General features: G+C 48.1%; 2 protein-coding genes across 3 annotated transcripts; both read left to right on the top strand.

The window, feature by feature from the left end:
* Window positions 1-535: 535 nt before the first annotated feature.
* LOC149284576 (vimentin-type intermediate filament-associated coiled-coil protein-like) lies at window positions 536-6,346 on the top strand. Its single transcript, XM_089496588.1, has 2 exons — window positions 536-765; window positions 3,553-6,346. Exons 1-2 carry the CDS (start codon window positions 548-550, stop codon window positions 3,908-3,910), a joined length of 576 nt encoding a protein of 191 aa, XP_089352714.1. The 5' UTR covers window positions 536-547; the 3' UTR covers window positions 3,911-6,346.
* Window positions 6,347-6,692: 346 nt separating this feature from the next.
* LOC149284575 (calcyphosin-like protein) lies at window positions 6,693-17,803 on the top strand. 2 transcript variants are annotated; one of them, XM_089496557.1, is made up of 5 exons: window positions 6,693-8,352; window positions 14,320-14,423; window positions 15,223-15,385; window positions 16,071-16,280; window positions 17,430-17,803. In XM_089496557.1, the coding sequence occupies exons 1-5, from the start codon at window positions 8,233-8,235 to the stop codon at window positions 17,529-17,531; spliced, it is 699 nt and encodes a 232-aa protein (XP_089352683.1). In that variant the 5' UTR covers window positions 6,693-8,232; the 3' UTR covers window positions 17,532-17,803. The 2 variants fall into 2 exon arrangements, with proteins under 2 accessions (XP_089352683.1, XP_089352684.1); XM_089496558.1 differs by lacking the exon at window positions 17,430-17,803 and adding an exon at window positions 17,198-17,355.
* Window positions 17,804-20,624: the final 2,821 nt, after the last annotated feature.

Here is a 20,624-nt window from a genome sequence, read left to right as displayed (position 1 = left end):
CTTCTTTCCCCATCGGCCAGTTGATTGGTCGCGGCCCCGTCCTCTGCCTTCCCATTGGTCAATGTAGGCGAGGCTTCTACGTCACTCTCCTCAGATTTGGTCAAAGCCCCTCGGAAATGATTGGCTGTTGTGAGCGAGTAGGCGTGGCTACAAGTGACCGAGAGGTATTATAGGAAAGGGAGGAGCGAACGACCTCCTTTGTTGTCACCGCCCATGAATGATTGGCGTGGCCTCGCCTTTGGTTGGTTCCCTAACACCGTGGGCGTGGCGGCGGGATGATTCTCTGGATGCTCATTGGCTGGGTCGCGTCGCGTCTGTCAAAGCTCCTGGCAATTCCTTAGCTGTCGTGAGCGAGTGGGCGTGACTATAAATGACCTAGGAAGGGAAGAAGCAAGCAACCTCTTGTTGTCCCGCCCATGAATGGGCGTGGCCTCATCGTTGGTTGGTTCCCTAGCGTCATGGGCGTGGCACCGAACTGATTCTCCGTGCGCTGATTGGCTGCAGGGCGTGGCCTGTCGGGGCGTGGCGCCGTCCTTCCTCGGGCGCAATGTCCTCGCAGCCGCCGTCCTACTCCCTGGTTCCTCCGACGCCGGTGCAGATCCGGGAGGCCAACGCGCACCTGGCGGCCCTCCACGGGCGAGTGGCGGAGCTGGAGCGGCGGCTGGCGGCGGCGGAGGAGACGGTGCGAGGGCAGGCCGAGAGCCTCATCCGGAAGGACGCCGAGATGCGCCAAGCAGAGGCCCGGGCCCGAAGCGGAAGGGAGCGGTGAGTGCGACGAGGCAGAGAGTGGGGCTGGGCACCAGAGCTCTCTCAGACAGAGTAGGGCTCAATGGCTTACAAAACTACAGTTCCCAGAATTCCGTAGCATTGTGTCGGGATGCTAGGGGATTCTGGGAACTGTAGTTTTTGTAAGACACTGAGCCTTCTCTGTCAAGCGAGCTCTGCTACCACAACAGACTACAGTTCCCAGGATTCCCTAGCACTGAGCCAAAGCGCTCTCAAACTGGATTATTTCTGCATTTCTGCCATGGCAGAATTACTTCAGAAGCACCTGGCCTTCCCTTCTTAGGCTGAGAGAGTGTGACTTGGCCAAGGAAGAAGCTTCTGGTCAGGAGAGGGTCAGATTAGATGCTATGAAGGGATTTCTTCCTGGCTCCATGGCGGCAGTGGCGGCTGTGGATTTGGACCGGAGTCAGAGTCCATCACTCAAACCACGATGGACCCCAAAATTTATGGAAGGACAAATCCTATTACACTTGTCCCCCCCTTATTCGTGAGGGTCAGCGACACAAGACCCCCGTGAATATGGAAAAGCTGCAAATAACAAAAAACCAAGTTTTTACCAGGGGACACCTCTCTAGGAATCTCTAAGTCCTCCAGGCAACTCTGTGGCCAACGTCCGACAGACACTGGCCATAGAACTGCGCTGGAGGAGCTACAAAGGCCTAGTAGAGTGTTCTCTCTAGGAATCTCTAGGTCCTCCAGGGCAACTCTGTGGCCAACGTCCGACAGACACTGGCCATAGAACTGCGCTGGAGGAGCTACAAAGGCCTAGTAGAGTGTTCTCTCTAGGAATCTCTAGGTCCTCCAGGGCAACTCTGTGGCCAACGTCCGACAGACACTGGCCATAGAACTGCGCTGGAGGAGCTACAAAGGCCTAGTAGAGTGTTCTCTCTAGGAATCTCTAGGTCCTCCAGGGCAACTCTGTGGCCAACGTCCGACAGACACTGGCCATAGAACTGCGCTGGAGGAGCTACAAAGGCCTAGTAGAGTGTTCTCTCTAGGAATCTCTAGGTCCTCCAGGGCAACTCTGTGGCCAACGTCCGACAGACACTGGCCATAGAACTGCGCTGGAGGAGCTACAAAGGCCTAGTAGAGTGTTCTCTCTAGGAATCTCTAGGTCCTCCAGGGCAACTCTGTGGCCAACGTCCGACAGACACTGGCCATAGAACTGCGCTGGAGGAGCTACAAAGGCCTAGTAGAGTGTTCTCTCTAGGAATCTCTAGGTCCTCCAGGGCAACTCTGTGGCCAACGTCCGACAGACACTGGCCATAGAACTGCGCTGGAGGAGCTACAAAGGCCTAGTAGAGTGTTCTCTCTAGGAATCTCTAGGTCCTCCAGGGCAACTCTGTGGCCAACATCCAACAGACGCTGGCCATAGAACTGCGCTGGAGGAGCTACAAAGGCCTAGTAGAGTGTTCTCTCTAGGAATCTCTAGGTCCTCCAGGGCAACTCTGTGGCCAACATCCAACAAACGCTGGCCATAGAACTGCGCTGGAGGAGCTACAAAGGCCTAGTAGAGTGTTCTCTCTAGGAATCTCTAGGTCCTCCAGGGCAACTCTGTGGCCAACATCCAACAGACGCTGGCCATAGAACTGCGCTGGAGGAGCTACAAAGGCCTAGTAGAGTGTTCTCTCTAGGAATCTCTAGGTCCTCCAGGGCAACTCTGTGGCCAACATCCAACAAACGCTGGCCATAGAACTGCGCTGGAGGAGCTACAAAGGCCTAGTAGAGTGTTCTCTCTAGGATGCTCTAGGTCCTCCAGGGCAACTCTGTGGCCAACATCCAACAGACGCTGGCCATAGAACTGCGCTGGAGGAGCTACAAAGGCCTAGTAGAGTGTTCTCTCTAGGAATCTCTAGGTCCTCCAGAACAACTCTGGTCAACTTCCGACAGACACTGGCCATAGAACTGCGCTGGAGGAGCTACAAAGGCCTAGTAGAGTGTTCTCTCTAGGAATCTCTAAGTCCTCCAGGCAACTCTGTGGCCAACATCCAACAGATGCTGGCCATAGAACTGCGCTGGAGGAGCTACAAAGGCCTAGTAGAGTGTTCTCTCTAGGAATCTCTAGGTCCTCCAGGGCAACTCTATGGTCAACTTCCGACAGACACTGGCCATAGAACTGCGCTGGAGGAGCTACAAAGGCCTAGTAGAGTGTTCTCTCTAGGAATCTCTAGGTCCTCCAGGGCAACTCTATGGTCAACTTCCGACAGACACTGGCCATAGAACTGCGCTGGAGGAGCTACAAAGGCCTAGTAGAGTGTTCTCTCTAGGAATCTCTAGGTCCTCCAGGGCAACTCTATGGTCAACTTCCGACAGACACTGGCCATAGAACTGCGCTGGAGGAGCTACAAAGGCCTAGTAGAGTGTTCTCTCTAGGAATCTCTAGGTCCTCCAGGGCAACTCTGTGGCCAACATCCAACAGACGCTGGCCATAGAACTGCGCTGGAGGAGCTACAAAGGCCTAGTAGAGTGTTCTCTCTGGGAATCTCTAGGTTCTCCAGGGCAACTTTTAGTTAAAGTTGACCATAGAGTTGCACTGGGGGACCTAGAGATTCCTAGAGGGAACATTAATCAAATCCATGGATATTAAAAGCCACAAATATCAAAGCAGCAAATATGGAGGGATGAGTGTACATCCAAACAGTGTCCCTTGGTGGAAATTTTAGGGGGGATTTATTCAAGCCGCCTGACACTTACCCTTCTTGGAATCTGTTTTGCCTTTTCCAGGCCAACTATGTTTTCCCCTTCTCCATTCTTTTCCCCCCGCAGGGAGATAGCCGCCTTGGAGGAGAAGCTCCAGTCCTCGGAGGAGAAGACCCAGCAGCTCCTGAGCCTCATCCAGGAGAAGGACCACCTGATCAGCCAGCTCTGCCACCGGAGCCGCTTGCTGAGTAAGATCTGCCGCAGCCGCCCGGTGCTGGACAACCTCCTGGCCTACATGGCCGAAGGGGAACGATTGAGCCCCATCCTTGGAGGACGCAGCTCTCCCGAACTCAGACCCTCGTTGGAGATGAACTGCCTCCTGAGCCTTGACTTGGATGGCACCAACGACTTCTCTCTTGGGGTGGAAGAGGAGGAGGATGAAGACCACAACTCTGACCAGACTTTGTTTGGCACGACAGTGTGAACATGGGGCACAAGCCCTTTCCTCAGCCCCAGACACGTTGGGGGCTCTTTGAAGAGAAGGGTTTTGCAGTTTACTTGAACCATTGTGGTGGAATTTGAACCCGCCACCTTCGGGCACACCAGCCAAACTCGCTGGCTGACCGTAAAGCATCCCATTTGGCCCCCAAATAATCAAACCTCAGCTGCCACGACAAACCAGCCTGCCCAGCAGCCTCATTTATGCCATATTTTGGCAGGCTGTGGTACAATCTGGAAGGACTAGCTTTGGGAGCTGTGGACTTCCTGACAGTAAGAGCCGTTTGGCAGTGGAAGACGGAGGGTGGTGGAGTCTCCCTCGTTGGAGGTTCTTAAGCAGAGGCTGGATGCCCACCTGTCACAACAAAGGCTTTGATTGCATGTCCCTGCATGGCAAAATGGTTTTGGAGTGGAGGTCCCTTCCAACTGTCGGATTCTATGTATTCCTGCATGGCATAATGGGGTTGGACTGGGTGGCCCCTGGCAGTCCCTTCCAACTTAAGGATTCTATAATTTGGGAGTTGTGCTCCCTCCAAGTAACTTCTCCTCTTTGGAGGAACATAGGGGGAGGTCTCTTTCATATATATATTTTATCCATGTGCCCTCTTAGCAATGATTCCTCAGGGTTGGAACATAATTTTTGGTGCATTGCTGGCTTGTCTTTCTTGGTGCCCACGCGCCCACCAAGCCAGGCAGTTTCCACATGTCTTTGGCCACAGGATGCATTGGGGACACTTGTTTCCTCCTTCAGAGACAGCCTTTGGAATGTCTCAGGTGTAAGAGGGGGTTCCTACACACCAGCAACACCATTTTAAAGGGAATACTACCAGAGTCAAATGTTGAACCCTGGACTGTCACTTCAGCTCCACTGATTTGGTGGGAGCACCTTTCATTCCTCATGCCTTTAGGAACCCATTTCAATGGCTCCCTCCAGCTCCTCCGCCATGGAGTCAGTTGGCTTTCAGAATACAGTGGTCTCTTGGTATCTGCTGGGTTTTGGTTCCAGGAGCCCCGGTGGATAACAAAATTTGTAGATGCTGAAATCCCATTATATACAATGGATATTTTTATTACTACTACTATTACTATTACTACTATCATGGGCCCTTGCTATCCGCTGAAGTTTGATTCCAGGATTCCCCATGGATAACAAAATCCGTGGAAGCTGAAGTCCCATTGAATATAACGGCATAGTAAAATGGTGTCCCTTATATACAGTGGCAAAATCAGGTTTTGCTTTTGGGAGTTTATATATTTTAAAGATATTTTCAAGCCCTCGATGCTTGAATCCATGGATAAAAAAATCCATGGGAATGGAAGGCTAACTTGTAACCTCAGCTCTTCCACGAGGGCTGCATTTCAACCCCTAACTTTCTGGTACTTCTTTTTCTGCATTTCAGCCCCCTCCGTCCCATGAAGAACCGGGGCCTGCTCTATCCAGCCATAGGAAATAAAGGGAACAAATGGTAACTGCAACTAGATATTTCAGTACTTTGAAACCCACTAGTCTCTCTTCCAGGTTTCCAGTTCCATCCTTTCCTCCACTGCTCCTAAACCCACTGCAACCTCCTTCAATTTCAATCATTCATTCGGTTGCATTGGGTTTCCTTGCTCCTTACAAATATTTATTATTATTATTAATAATGATGTGTACTTCTGCTACTCTTGGTCCTGGCTTGGGGTGGTTAAGGGTGTGCCTGCACACTCCACAGTTCTAGCAGTCTGATCCTACACTAACTGCCATGTCTCCATCCTGCAGGATTCAGGGATTTGTAGTTTCATGAGAGGAGCCAAGGCTCTTCTGTTAGAGCCCAAGTTTCCTTGCCTGAATTACAGAGGATTCGTAGCACATTTCCAGATTACAATCCTAGGATAGCTAAGGCTGCAAGCTTTGACCATTAAAACTGCTGTATTTGTGTAGTGCAGAGACTCTTGGTTTGTTGGAACTGCAGTTTCCTAGGGGAAAAATAGGTGCTGATACAAGTCTGGGCAATTGCAGAGCTGCCCATGTTTAGCCACTTTGCTTTCCAGAGGCTGATGTTTTGGGGAGTTTCTGATTTCCAAAGATTCTGGGCCTCTTCCATTTCCTTTCTGCTCAATGGCCCTTCGTCCTCGATTCCTCCAGGCGTTCATCTCTCTTGCTGCACCCTGGTCCCAAATTTAAGATAATTTGGAGCTCTTGAGGCTGGTGAAGGGATGCTGGTCCTGTTGGGCGCTATGAGGTTTACTCCTGCACGATCGAGGCTGGGAAAGCCCTGCGCTTTCTCTCGGTGGCTGTTACCTGGGTTAGTTCCTCTGTTGTCCTCCGTTGCAAAAGGAGGACCGGTTAAGTGCCTACGGGGATTTTGTTACACGAGGTTCTCAGTCTAACCTTTTCCACATTAGAAGCAAATACAAATAAACATATTTTTGGTATACTAGATCTGTGTGTAAGGCTTTGTGTCCGAGTATGGTTCCCTCTCCTTCTGTCTTCTGGAAAATCGGTTTAGTTCTGTTAACTATTGTCTTGATTTTTAAATCTGGTGCAGAGGGGGAGGAAGGAGGGATGTCACCAACAGACCCTTTTTCTCCGACTTTCCCATCTTCTGCCTCAGACAAAGGGAGGACTCTGACAAGGGCTTCTGTTGACAGAGTGCGGCCTTTCAGACACTGTTGGACTGCAACACTCATCATCCCTACTATCCAGAGTACACACACTCCCAGGATCTAGTTTGGTATGAGAGAATTGGGGGGGGGGGGAAACATGCCTCCTCTGCCATGTTGTTACAACATATCTCATACATAACACATACATCTTTTGTTTCGAAAGTCTTTTTAAACGTATGCAAAACTGTGTATTGTGTGCCTTCAAGTTGTTTCTGACTTATGGTGACTGTATCATGCAGTTTTCTTGGAAAGGTTTCTTTGGAGGGGGTTTGCCTTTGCCTTCCTCTGAGGGCGAGAGAGTGTGACTTTCCCAAGATCATCCAGTGGGTTTCATCTCTGAGCCGAGAATTGAACTCTGATCTCCAGGTCCAACTCTCAAACCATGTGAATGCACTCTATTAATATTTTAACAGCATAAGCATAGAAACCTGGGTGCATATCTTCTTCAGCTGGCTCCTGGGACTACTTGCACAGAAGCTTTTAAGTGGCTTCCGTGTAGCTTCCAAGGAAAGACATTCCACCTTTTTGTTAATTTATTAGGTTTACACCCGGCCTTTCTCCCAAAATGGGATCCATCTAAACATGAGGCAGAACTTCTTTACTGTAAGAGCTGTTTGACAGCAGAATGGACTTTCCCAGAGGTTGGCAGACTTTCCATCTGCAGATGGGCATTTCTCAGGAATGCTTTAGCTGTGTCTTCCTGCATAGCAAGGGGTTGGACTATATGGCCCTTGGGGTCCCTTCCACCTCCATGATTCTGTCTCACTGGGGCAAGGAACCCAGACTTTCTTTGGTCTGAACTCTGAAAACTCCACGTTGCTGAACTTGATCCCTCATATAGATCCCACATCTCAAACAGATCCTGTAAAAGTCAGCTACTTTAAAGTTTGGATTAACAAGGGGCACAGATTCCTTGTCCCATCGACCCACCATCAGCTATCTTTGTGGGGATAGCCAACCCAACTCTTGCCATTTAATGACTGTAAGACTCCAGGATGGTGGTGCTCCTCTGTTAGGCATTTATATAAAGGGGGTCAGACAGACGTGTGTCATGAGAGCTTGAAATATGGGGGTTTTGTGCCATGGGAGGGAGCGGGTTAGATGACCCTTGGCAACCCACTTGATTCTAATGTTATGTGCTTCCTGTAATCACAAAACTATTCTCTGAGATACTGGGAGAACCTCCAAACTGCAAAAAGAAAAAGAAAGAAAGCTTTAACTTTACCAAAGTAAATAAGAACACCAAGGTGAATAAACAGGACAACCACCTCAATGGTTGCTTTGGGCACATATTCCGGCACGGGTGAGACTAGATAGACTTTGGAGCCCTTTCTGGCTCTAGGATTCTAGAGATGGTGCCTTTCCTTAGTTTCTGGCTATCTTTGTGAATTTGCACTTTGGATGACATCCTCCTCCTTTGCATTTCTTATTCTTATGTTCCAAGGCCCTGCTGGGGAAAAGGCACAAATAACCAGTATATTTTTATTGTTAAGGAGAAAGATTTGTTATCTTTCCTAGCAGCTGGGTATTAGCAGAAACTTTCCTTTGGGGCAGAGTCACCATCTCTGGCCGCAGTCCTTCCCTCCTTCCTCTCCCTTGGCTGAGCCAAATGCCCACTGGGCACTCCTGTGCCAACGTTGCCCAGCATCCCTGACAACCGCCATGGAGATTGCTATGGAAAGAGGATCAGGCTTGGCGCCAGACAACAACAAACAGCTCCCAAGCTGGAACTGCCGCACTTTGGAGGGATCATCTCATCAGACCAGCAAGCAAGAGCCGCAGGTAGGAATTAAATGGGCATTTAAAAGGGGAAGACAGAAAGAGGGCAAAAGCGGCCAAAGACTTGAGGAGTTTCTTCTAGCAGCCATTGCACTTCTATCTTTTCAACTGTATTTTATTTTGTAATGAGTGACTGCATTTTAAAACAGCGCTTTAAAACAGCACTCAAGGTGTATCCCTTCCAGCAGGACGACCAGTCAGTTTTCAACCACAACTTTTTTAATTGGTATATTGTAAAAGAATGTATTATATGACTGCATTGGAATGGGTTTTTAAGATTGTATTTTAACTGTTGGCTTTATGTGTTTTGTTTTCTAAAATGTATTTTGCATTTTAACACGTTGCACCTCGAGCCTTGAGGAAAGGCGAGAAAGAAATAAAATCTATTATGATTTATTATGATTTTAATACTGTGTGTATGTTGTGTGCCTTCAAGTCTTTTCTTTTTTTAATTTTTATTGTCAAATCATTAAAACATATAACATACAAACACATAATATCATAAAACATATATACAAACCTCATCATAACTTCCTCAGCTGCACAAGTGATTTTCAAAGATCAATATTTACTAATCACAAACTCTTAATATCTTATAATTTAATATCTTCAAAATCTTAATCCTCTATTAGTTATATCCCAGTCAACCTTTATCTGTATTTGACATTCCAATTTATTTCCTTATTTTTGAACTTATATGTTTAATATATTTTCTATTCTCCATCAGTTATCGATCTACTCTTATATCTTTGTATCGTCGTTCCTCCCCACGTCCTTCAATTTATAATTAACATAAACTGCATATGTTGGTATATATTGGAAGAGAAAAGAACAAAAACCAAAACACAAGACCTTATATTGTTTAAGAGTATTTACGTATTCATAAAGCTAACCATCTATGTCAGGGGTAGGCAACCTTTTTGAGCCGGGGGCCGGGTTGCTGTCCCTCAGGCAACTGGGGGGCCGAAGCCGAGGGGTAGAGCTTTGACCCTCCGGGGCGGGGCCACGTGCGAGGGGTGGAGCTTCAACCCTCCGGGGCGGGGCCACATGCTGGGGTGGAGCTTCCACCCTCCGGGGCGGGGCTGTGTGCTGGGGGTGGAGCTTCCACCCTCCAGGGGCGGGGCCGCATGCCAGGGGCGGAGCTTCCACCCTCCAGGGGCCAGGCCTCCCCATTTTTGCTGGCCCCTGACGGGGCCCCAGGCCCCGTCAGAGACCGGCAAAAAAGCTGGGGGGGCCTGCCAGCGCTGGAGGACCCCCTGGAGGGCCCCAGAGACGGCAGCAGGCCTCCCAGAGGCCCCCTGCCGCCCTGGGAGCCCTCCCGCAGGGCCCCAGGTACGGCAGCGGGCCCCGCAGAGGCCCCCTGCCGCCCTGGGAGCCCTCCCGCAGGGCCCCAGAGACGGCAGCGGGCCCTGCAGAGGCCCCCTGCCGCCCTGGGAGCCCTCCCGCAGGGCCCCAGAGACGGCAGCGGGACACGCAGAGGCCCCCTGCCACCCTGGGAGCCCTCCTGCAGGGCCCCAGAGATGGCAGCGGGCCCCGCAGAGGCCCCCTACCACCCTGGGAGCCCGCCTGGAGGGCCCCAGAGACGGCAGCGGGCCTCCCAGAGGCCCCCTGCCGCCCTGGGAGCCCTCCTGCAGGGCCCCAGGGACGGCAGCGGGCCCCCCAGAGGCCCCCTGCCGCCCTGGGAGCCCTCCTGCAGGGCCCCAGGGACGGCAGCGGGAACCGCACAGGCCCCCTGCCGCCCTGGGAGCCCTCCTGCAGGGCCCCAGGGACGGCAGCGGGCCCCGCAGAGGCCCCCTGCCGCCCTGGGAGCCCACCTGGAGGGCCCCAGGGACGGCAGCGGGCCCCCCAGAGGCCCCCTGCCGCCCTGGGAGCCCACCTGGAGGGCCCCAGGGACAGCATCGGGCCCCGCAGAGGCCCCCTGCCGCCCTGGGAGCCCACCCGGAGGGCCCCAGGGACGGCAGCAGGCCCCCCAGAGGCCCCCTGCCGCCCTGGGAGCCCACCTGGAGGGCCCCAGGGACGGCATCGGGCCCCGCAGAGGCCCCCTGCCCCCCTGGGAGCCCACCTGGAGGGCCCCAGGGACAGCAGCGGGCCCCCCAGAGGCCCCCTGCCGCCCTGGGAGCCCACCTGGAGGGGAAGGTCGCGTGAGACTTCGCCACCATTTTGCCGCCCAAAATGGCGGTGCCCAGAGCGGCGAAAAGCCACGACGGGCGGCGGCGGCGGCAAGAGCAGCCGGGGGTGGTAGCCAGGCCTTCGCAGGCCGCATCCGGCCCGCGGGCTGGAGGTTGCCGACCCCTGATCTATGTCTTATATTTAATCCTTTTAAAGCCCGCTATTATTCCAATGGCGCTATATATCTGGATTCCTTTTCATCCAATTCAACATAGGTAACCCATGAACTCCCTTCTTTATAAAAGATTGATACTGTCTTATTTTTTGAGAGGAAGGATAGTTTATCCATTTCATACAGATCATATACAGTCGGCCCTTCTTATACACGGATTTTTTATACACGGATTTAAGCATACACGGTTTGAAAATGTTCCAAAAAAGTATAAATTTACCTTGATGTTCCATTTTTTATTAGGGACACCATTTTGCTATGTCATTATACTTAATGGGACTTGAGCATACACGGATTTTGTTATACACGGGGGATCTTGGAACCAAACCACAGCGTATAACAAGGATCCACTGTAGTTTTAATTTCCATTCTTCTAATGACGGAGTTAGTATCTTGCATATGTGATCCTGGCAGCACATATAGCTAGAAATATAAATTTTCCTTCCTGTCTTTCCATGTTAAGCTCTTCTACTATATTCAGAAGATACGTTTTAGGGTCCACGCGAATATTGAATTTAAATATCTTTTTCATTTTGCCATGAATCATTTTCCAGAACTTTTTGGCCTTTTCACAAGTCCACCAAACATGCATATATGTACCTAATTCTGTGTTACACTTCCAGCCTTTAGCTCCTTAAAACATTTTAGTTTATATGGTGTCAAATACCATCTGAACATTGATTTATAATAATTTTCTCTAATTTCCACATTACTTGTAAATTTAATGCTACTCCACCATGTCTTCTCCCACTGCTCCAACATGGTATTTTGATTCAAAGCTTCCATCCATTGGAGCATATAATCTTTAACTACCTCATCTTCCAATTCCCATTTCAAAATCAAATTATAAAATTTAGATATCCTGTTTTTATGCTCTTTCTTAACCAATTTCTCTAATTCTGGGACACTTGTTGCGACACCCATTTGCTTTTTATCCATTTTGAATCTCTCAACCAATTGCCTATATGCAAACCAGTTGCATGAAAAACCGTCCCTAATCATTTCCTCTTGTGTTTTAATGGTTTGGATACCTTCAACCACTTTAATGACATCACTATATTGAATCCATTTCTTTTCACTGTATACTTCTCGTCCCAGGAATGCTTCCGCTGGGGATGCCCATAGTGGAATTTTAGGGGACCATCTTGTTTTGTATTTCATTCATATTTGTACTAAAGTTTTATGGACAAAATGATTTTTGAAATCTCTATCTACCATACTCTTATCATAAAATAAATATGCATGAAAGCCAAATTTCATGCATATTTTTCAAGCCTTTTCTGACTTACGGTGAACCTATTGTTGGGTTTTCTGGGCAAGGTTTGTTTAGAGGTGGTTTGCCATGGCCTTCCCGAGGTTGAAAAAGTATGACTCTCTGGTCTCCAGAATCAAGACCAGTGGCTTTGTGTCTGAACTGGGAATCAAACTCTGGTCTCCAGAATCATAGTCCAACACTCGAAAAACTATGCCATGCTGGTCTTCCCATTTAAATGCTATGCTAGTTTAATTCTATTTTAATGTCCATTTTTGTATATTTTTAATTTGTAAGCCGCTGTGTCCCAACGGCAGGGGAAAAGTGGGATATAAAAACAAACATCATCATCACCATCATCCAAAATAAAATTAACAGCCTTCAAGGGATCACAAGGCTCTTGAATAACAGGGAGACCTTACCAGAAGTGCCAGAGGTAGCAAATACTCTTGACATGGCCAGAGGGCTTTTGAAATTAAGTCCAGTCCTCTACATGAATCTTTGCTTGGCTTATAGAACCCATCTTTGTATCCTGTGATAGATTTAGTGTTGAAAAAGCAGAGAATAAAGACAGGTTGCTCACCTGTAACAGTATTTCTTCGAGTGGTCATCTGCGAATACATACAAATGGGTTTCACTGCGCCTGCGCAGTGCTGTTCGGAAACTTCTGGAATCACTAGGCAAAGTTCACTTTGCAACATATAGAAACTTTTTGGCGGTAACTCCGCCCACCTGTTATAAGGCCCCTGCCTTCCCGCTCTTTCCCCAGTTCCGCAATTTTTCTGCCAAGCAGGCGATGGAGAGAGCCAATGAGAGCAGGACACTGAGGGGATGGACGGGTGGGATTTGTATGTATTCGCAGATGACCACTCAAAGAAATACTGTTACAGGTAAGCAACCTGTCCTTCTTCTTCGTGGTCTCTGCGAATCATACAAATGGGTTAAGACTGACAAGCTTAGGTAAGCGGCGGAGGGAGTGTCCTGAAACCAAAGCTATGGTCACCAAGGGTATATTTATTGCAACAATAAACACCTTGAACCATAAAAAGAGTCAGTCTTTTTGTTCATGCACAAAGTCAACATAGCAATAACATTGCAAAACCTGAGAAGGGGATCAAAGGTCATGCAAGACCAGTCCCATTGGAATTGTGCAAATCAACATTCAACAGAATGTAAAACAGTGGCATCAACGCTCTGGATTGCCCAGGGCAATCGCAGAGGTGAGCCGGGACTCACGATTTTTCCAGGCTTGAGATGAGAGGGACTTGCAGAGCAGGCAAGCCTTGGCATCGTGGTCCTTGCCCAAGCACAGGAGGCAGGAGGAGTGCGGGTCCTGGACGGGCACCTTGCCCCCGCAAACGTCACACTTCTTGAAGGGCACGGGCATGATTCCGGAGTCATCAAGCCAGAGGAAAATCCAAAAACGAGGTCAACAGTCCGAAAGTCCGAAGTTACCAGGGGCGGGAGACAAAGAATGGTCAAGAGACGGTCCGAGGTCAAAAGTGAAAGTGATTCCAAGCAAGCAAGAGCGAGCGAAAGTTCCTTGAAGCAGCTAGCGTGGCGGAAAAAAGGAACTGAGGAAAAGAGCGGGAAGGCAGGGGCCTTATAACGGGTGGGCGGAGTTACCACCAAAAAGTTTCTATATGTTGCAAAGTAAACTTTGCCCAGTGATTCCAGTAGGTTCCGAGCAGCACTGCGCAGGCGCAGTAAAACCCATTTGTATGATTCGCAGAGACCACGAAGAAGAAATATAATTACATGGATTAACTGTTGTAGCTTGGCATTGCAAGCATGTGTGCAGCTCAACTTCGAGGCGAAAGGCTTGCGATGGTTCTTCTGAAACAGAGAATCAGAACAGAGTTAGCATGGTGTCATGGTATGAATGCTGGGCTAGGACTCGGAGAGACTCTGGTTCAAATCCCCCTCTTGGCTGTGGAAGCCCACTGGCTGACTTTGGGCAAGTCCCACTCTCTCAGCCTCAGAGGAAGGCAATGATAGCAAGCCTCCTCCCAGGTCGACTTGAAGGCAGCTAACAATGGCAAGTTACTAGCTGGGACCTTGTTCTGGGAACTAGTGTGAGATCAGGACTCTAGGAGAGAGGGGTTCGATTCCTAGCTCAGTTCTGGACTCATCACTGGGAGAGCTTGAAGAAGCCATACTGTCTCAGCCTCAAAGGAAAGCAATGGCAATAAATATCCTCTGAATAACAAAGACTGCCAAGAAAGTCCTAGGAGAGGGTGAGATGGAGTTGAAAGCACATATTAACATTTAACCGAGGAACAATAAATAGGAACAACCATTTGGGTCAAAAAGGAGGACTGCTGGGCTGAGGAAGAGCCAAGGGGCCTTGATCCAACTTTGTCCCTTTCCTCTGCAGACTCTGTTTCAACAAACAGCCAAAGAGTGTGGCATGGAGGCCATTGCAAAGCTCAGGAAGAAGTGCTTGGAAAGAGGAGCCTTGGGGATCCACGGTCTGGCCAGGTAAGCGGGGTTTCCAGCTCCACGATTCTGGGAAATAGGTGCAGCCAGGTGGGCTTCTCCTCCATTCTACCTCCATGGAGAAGCAGACTATTCCACCGGCCAAATTCTGCAACTTGATCTTTGCAAATGGATTTGAGTCTCCTTCCATCCTATTACAGTTTGGCAGCCAGCCTTTGGCATGGGTTAATTTGCTTTTTGCTAAGAGCCAGAATTGTGGAGGGGTTTGATGTTGCCTTGGACCCTGGAGACCAGAGTTCAAATCCCTGCTGTGCTATGGAAACCCACTGGGTGGCCTTGGGCAAGTCACACTCTCTCAGCCCCAGAAGAAGGCAAACCTTCTCTGAACAAACCCTGCAATAAGGTGGCCATAAATTGGAAACAACTTGAAGGTGCACAATAACAACAACAAATCCCCAGAAAGGGGAAAGGAAGGACTTAGAACTCCGCAGTTCCCATTTCTTACTAAAAATTGGGGTTCCACCTGTGAGACTTGAGTTTTTTACTCAACATACATATCTGAGCAGTATTTCTTCCTCAGATAAAAGGCTGGGAAGTGCTGGTTCTGCTAGCAAAGCTACATCTTTGTATCTGTCGGAGATGTCACAAATCAGTTTTGAAAATGTCCCATTTGGGGACTTCAGCCCTCAGAATCCCGCTGCCAATGCAGCCAGTGAGATGCCGGGCTTGTATGTCCCAAAAAGGAGGCAGCCTTTCTGGCCTGTGTATCAAGTGCATTTTATTTTCTGCTACCTTCCTTCTTGACCAGCTTTCACCTCTCCCTCTCCATCTTTCCTTGCAGGTTTTTCCGCATCATGGATGACAATGGGAGCAAATCTTTGGACCTGGAGGAATTCTGGAAGGGTCTCCAGGATGCCGAGGTCCCTCTGGATGAAATCTTCCACTTTTGTGATAAAAACAAGAGTGGGACCCTCGACTTCAATGAGTTCCTGAAAGCCCTGCAGGTGAGCAAGCGGGATGGACAGAGTAAGTGGCTGAGCCGGTGGCTTTTGGCTAAGCCGGGCTTAGAAGACCATCATGGCTTCTGGGAGACAGGCAAGCCACGTGAAAAGACACCGCTCTCTTCTTCCTCCTCCTGTGTCTTCTGCTGGGAAGCAATTGTGTGCAGGGCTCCAGGTTGGAGTTTGCCCTACTGAGCCACGAAACCCATTGTCTGGGCCAGTCATTCTCCCTCAAACGGTTGTTGTAGGAAGGAAGAAAGCCATGCATCCCTCTTTGGTCTGACAGGAGGAAAGGGAGAATGGAAATATAACTGATTAATAAACAAAGTAAAATGTTCAGGAGCCTCTGAGTGCAATTTAAATAATGAAAAAACCTAGAAAGAGCCTCTCTGGATCCATTCAAGGGCCATTTAATTTGCTTCCTCTGTAATGTTTTGCAAAGCCAAAACAAAAGGGGGAAAAGTGATTTCTTGCACTTCCACTGTTTTGTATACATCAAGCATTTCTTCATTCCCTTTTTGGTTTATGGGGTGGGGGACATTCTGTTTTTTATAAAAATCCGAAAATCTTTTCTCATGGGAAGACTTCAGACATGCCCTTCCAAAAGGAAATTTTGCCTTAGGAAGACCTAAACAAGGAAGGCGTTTCAAAGTGGGAATCTTTCACCCTTTTTTTTTTTTTGCTTTAGCCCCCGATGTCCAAAGCCAGGAAGGAGATAATCGGAGAGGCGTTCCAGAAACTGGACAGGACAGGAGATGGACTGGTGACAGTGGAAGACCTTCGGGGGGTCTACAACAGCTGCTCGCACCCCAAATTCAAGAGTGGAGAGTGTACAGAGGACCAGGTCTTTCGGGCCTTTCTGGACAGCTTTGACTCCCCTGACAACAAGGATGGGAAGGTAGGCAACAGAGAAACCCCTGGGATGGTCTCCTGAAGCTTGCATAAGTCACTTTTGGGGATCAAACCTCAGAACCAGCCAGCAATTCTGCCAATGGCAAAGAAAAAGAGAAAAACATAAAACCACCACCTGCAGGCAGTATAGCTGAAGACTGAGGGCCAGTGTGGTATAATGGCTGAGCACTGGACTAGGATACTGGGATGAATCCCAGTTCAACCATGGAACCCCACTGGGTGACCTTGGGAAAGTCACATTCTCTCAGCCTCAGAGGATGGCAATGGCAAGCCCCCTTTGAACAAACCTTGCCAAGAAAACCTCATGATGGGTTTGCCTTAGGGTTGCTATAAATCTGAGACAACCTGAAGGAACACAACAACCATAACAACGGCTACTGAAGTTCTGGGGTATCCAAGTGATTTGGTTATTCATAGCTGAAAATGGGATGGTGGTCCAGACCAGGGGAGTCACTTTTCCTCACTGCATCATTTCCCATCCTTTGCTTTGGCAAAGTGTTGTTATAATTATTAGGGGTTTCTTTTATTTGAATCTATATTTCAAACTGCCTGGCGTCCCATAATGGGAGAAGCAATTATCCAATTGATTTTTGTGGGTTTTTCGGGCTATGGGGCCATGTTCTAGAAGAGTTTATTCCTGACATTTCACCATTCTCTGAAGATGCCAGCCACAGATGCAGACAAAATGCCAGGAATAAATTCGTCTAGAACATGCCCACGTATCCTGAAAAACCCACAAAAATCTACGGATGCCAGACATGAAAACCTTCGACTTCACAATTATCCAATTGTTTTTGGCTGTTCAAGATTTCTTGTATTGGACTATTTTCTCAGAACGAAAATCCTTTTTCATTACATTCTGAGATCTGGTTTGTCCTTTACGTTAATTGTTTAATTGCCCAGATGGGAGCCAGATTTGTAAACAGGACCACATACATCCCACCTGATTCACAACCCAAGAAGTAAAACTCGACAGTATGAACTTGAAGTTGTGGGGGAGGAAGAATGAATCCTTCCAGAGCCAGATGGCCCGTGTATAACCATGAAAGTAAGAGATGCAAAGGCATAGTTGCCAATACATAAGCTACTGTGGGTGAGACCATCTGGAAACCTTGACTTTACTGCTTTTTTGCAGATCACAGCTGAAGAATTTCTTAACTACTACAGTGGAGTAAGTGCCTCTATCGACAGTGATGACTATTTTGTGAATATGATGAAGGCGGCTTGGAAGCTGTAGCAAGGAGGCAGGCAGCCTCACCTGAAGTAGTGGCAGTTAGACAAGATTACACACAAGTTGGTTACATTTGCCTGGGACTTTCTGCACACGAAGCACGGGGTGGCATGTTGCCCAACAAGGTCAGGATCTGCAAATACAGCAGAAGACAGTGGCAAAGGCTCTCTTCCAAAGGATGAAACCCCTGCAAGTAGAAAGCTAGCTTAGTACAGATTGCTCTCCTCCAGCTGCTGCCTCTGCTACTTTTCCCATGCTGGGATAAATAAAATAAATAAAATGAAACAAAATTCTACTAGTTGCCTGAAGTTTTTCCACCAGCACAGATTCTATGGGGATATGCAGACCAGGAAGAATAGCTAATACTCCAGAGGACAGGATCAAAATTCAAAATGACCTGAATAGATTAGAAAGCTGGGTCAAAGCTAACAAAATGAATTTCAACACAGAGAAATGTAAGGTACTGAACCTAGGGCAGAAAAATTAAATGCACAGACATAGGGTTATGGGGGACACCTGTCTTAAGGAGACTTCTACGTGTGAAAGGGATCTAGGAGTCCAAGTAGACCACAAGTTGAACATGAGTCAACAGTGCAATGCGGCAGCTAAAAAGGCCAATGCAATTTTAGGTTGCATCAATAAAAGTACAGTGTCTAGATCAAGAGAAGTAATAGTGCCACTCTATCCTGCTTTGGTCAGGCCCCACCTGGAATAATGTTGTGTCCAGTTCTGGGCAAAACAATTCAAAAAGGACATTGAGAAACTGGAGCCATGTGTCCAAAGGAGGGCAACCAAAATGGTGAAGGGTCTGGAAACCATGAAGCCCTATGAAGAAGGACTTAGGGAGCTGGGGATGTTTAGCCTGGAGAAGAGAAGGTTAAGGAGTGATGTGATAGCCCTGTTTAAATACTTGAAGGGATGCCATATTGAGGAGGGAGCAAGCTTGTTTTCTGTTGCTCCAGAGAATAGGACCCAATGGAGCAATGGATGCAAGCTCCAGGAAAAGAGATTCCAGCTCAACATTAGGAAGAACTTCCTGAGAGTAAGGGCTGTTTGACAGAGGAACACACTCCTTCCTCGGAGATTGTAGTGGAGTCTCCTTCCTTGGAGGCTGTCTTTAAACAGAGGCTGGATGGCCATCTGTCAATGGGGATGCTTCGATGGAGAGTTCCTGCATGGCAGAATGGGGTTGGACCGGATCAGGGCCCTTGTGGTCTCTTCCAACTATCATTCTATGATTCTAACCTTCCTAAGGGTAGACTTTACTTTTTTATTTCAATCCTAAACAGCACAACAGTAGGAAAGAATTGTGTGTGTGCTGGGAGGAGATAACACAGGCTGTGGGTTTCCTTGCAAGTAGAGAAAGGGGGATTGCCTTCCAAAATTAAACCAAGGTGGCAAATCAGGTTCACACTTACATGGTGGGAAGCATTGTATTTGCTCATTACTTAAAAAAAAAATGAAACCTAAACATGCACTGGGTTGGACTATCAGAGCTGGAGGCGTTTAAAACACCTGTTTCAATTTAAGATATTTTCCTTATTTACTTAAAAAAAACAACCAGTAGTCAAATAAATACTACAAACGCAGGTTTGTTCATTGCTGCCCCAGAGGGTGGGACCAGGTCTAATGGTTTTAGGAGGGTAGATTTTGAACATCAGGAGGAACATCTTGATGGTAAAAGCTTTTAGGAAACGGAACCAGTTTCCTAGAGGTGGTGGGATCTCGGTCTCTGGGTATCTTCAAAAAGAGGCTAGACAGCTACCTGCTGGGGAAGCTCTACTGGAGATCCTGCACTGAACGGGGGTTGAATGACCTCTGGGGGACCCCTATCAACTCTGGGATTCTATAAAATAGACATCTTATGTTTTAGCTTAAAAGACAAAAAAGACTCCAGTAACACCTTTGAAATGAAATTGGGAAGAAAATGTCTAGCAGAAGCTTTTCATCAGATGCGCAAAATCTTTATTATGGCATAAATTAGTTCCTCCCAGTTTGTTTCAAGAGTGTTATTGGATTCCTTTGTCTTGAAAGTTTTAAGTCATGCACTTTAGGAGTACTTTTATGGGGAGTAGGGTAAACCATCCATCCCCCGCCAGGAAAGGAGGTTGGTACATACACTGCCAATGTTAGAAAACCCATTTCCAGTTAATTAAATAGATAATGAATTACATCTGTGGCAGTTGCAGAAGCCCATGTGGGTGATGGTCATTCCAAGGACCTCATGTTCCTGGCACTGGCCCCATCATCCCTTGGTTCTTTAGGATGGGATCAGCAGTTCCTCAAGCAAGATCTGTAGAGGACAAAGGCCTCACATATCCCCCCATTCCATGCAGATTTTTAAAAATGCTTAACTTTGTAATTATCACTGGCTTTTCAGTTGACTAAAGTGTGGCCCGGGATCTTAAAGTATGGTCCCTTAAAGCTCCAACAGCACCACACGCCAGCTGCAAATGCAGCGGTTTCCTTCCCTCCCTCCAAGCATTTGAAGATTTCTTTGATTTAAAGGCAAAGAAAGACAATGTTAAAATTAAGGCCACTGCTTACCAATTACATTTTGCTTCGTCAGTCAGAAGAATTTGTACTGGTGGTGTGACAGCAAAGGCTAATGCAAGGCTGGGATGAATGCACCCCTCCTGAGCTCCCCTAGAAATCCCCATTTCCAAAATGCTAAAGTAAAAGGATGAAAGACCACTCATTACAATTCCCAGCAGGAAGAGTTCTAAGCTAAAATACCTGGAATATCTAGAATTGAGCCTGAGAGAGGGCCTCTCAAGGGCCACCTAGTCCAGCCCTCTGGAGCCAAAAGAAGGGGAAAACTGGTAAAACATTCCTCAAAGACCGGCACCCAGTGTCTGAAGGAAAATTGTAAGATTTCCCTCACCACCTTACAAAACAGTCCATTCTACTGTCAAACTGCTCTTACCACAAGGAATGCCTTCCTAAAGTTTAGCTGGAATCTCCTTTAGCTCTGTAAAATTTGGCTCATATTCTCTGAAGCAGCAGCAAACTACCAGGAAATGGTGCCACGAGCTGAAAGACTCATAAACCGGGCATAGAAGGGACAGCTGATCCACTATCCTCAGTGGCTGACGCTCC

The sequence above is a fragment of the Sceloporus occidentalis genome, unplaced genomic scaffold (assembly GCF_023333645.1).
Source record: "Sceloporus occidentalis isolate IW3139 unplaced genomic scaffold, rSceOcc1.0.p SCAF_91, whole genome shotgun sequence".
NCBI classification, from domain to species: domain Eukaryota; kingdom Metazoa; phylum Chordata; class Lepidosauria; order Squamata; family Phrynosomatidae; genus Sceloporus; species Sceloporus occidentalis.
This window is presented reverse-complemented; position numbering and strand designations above follow the sequence as displayed.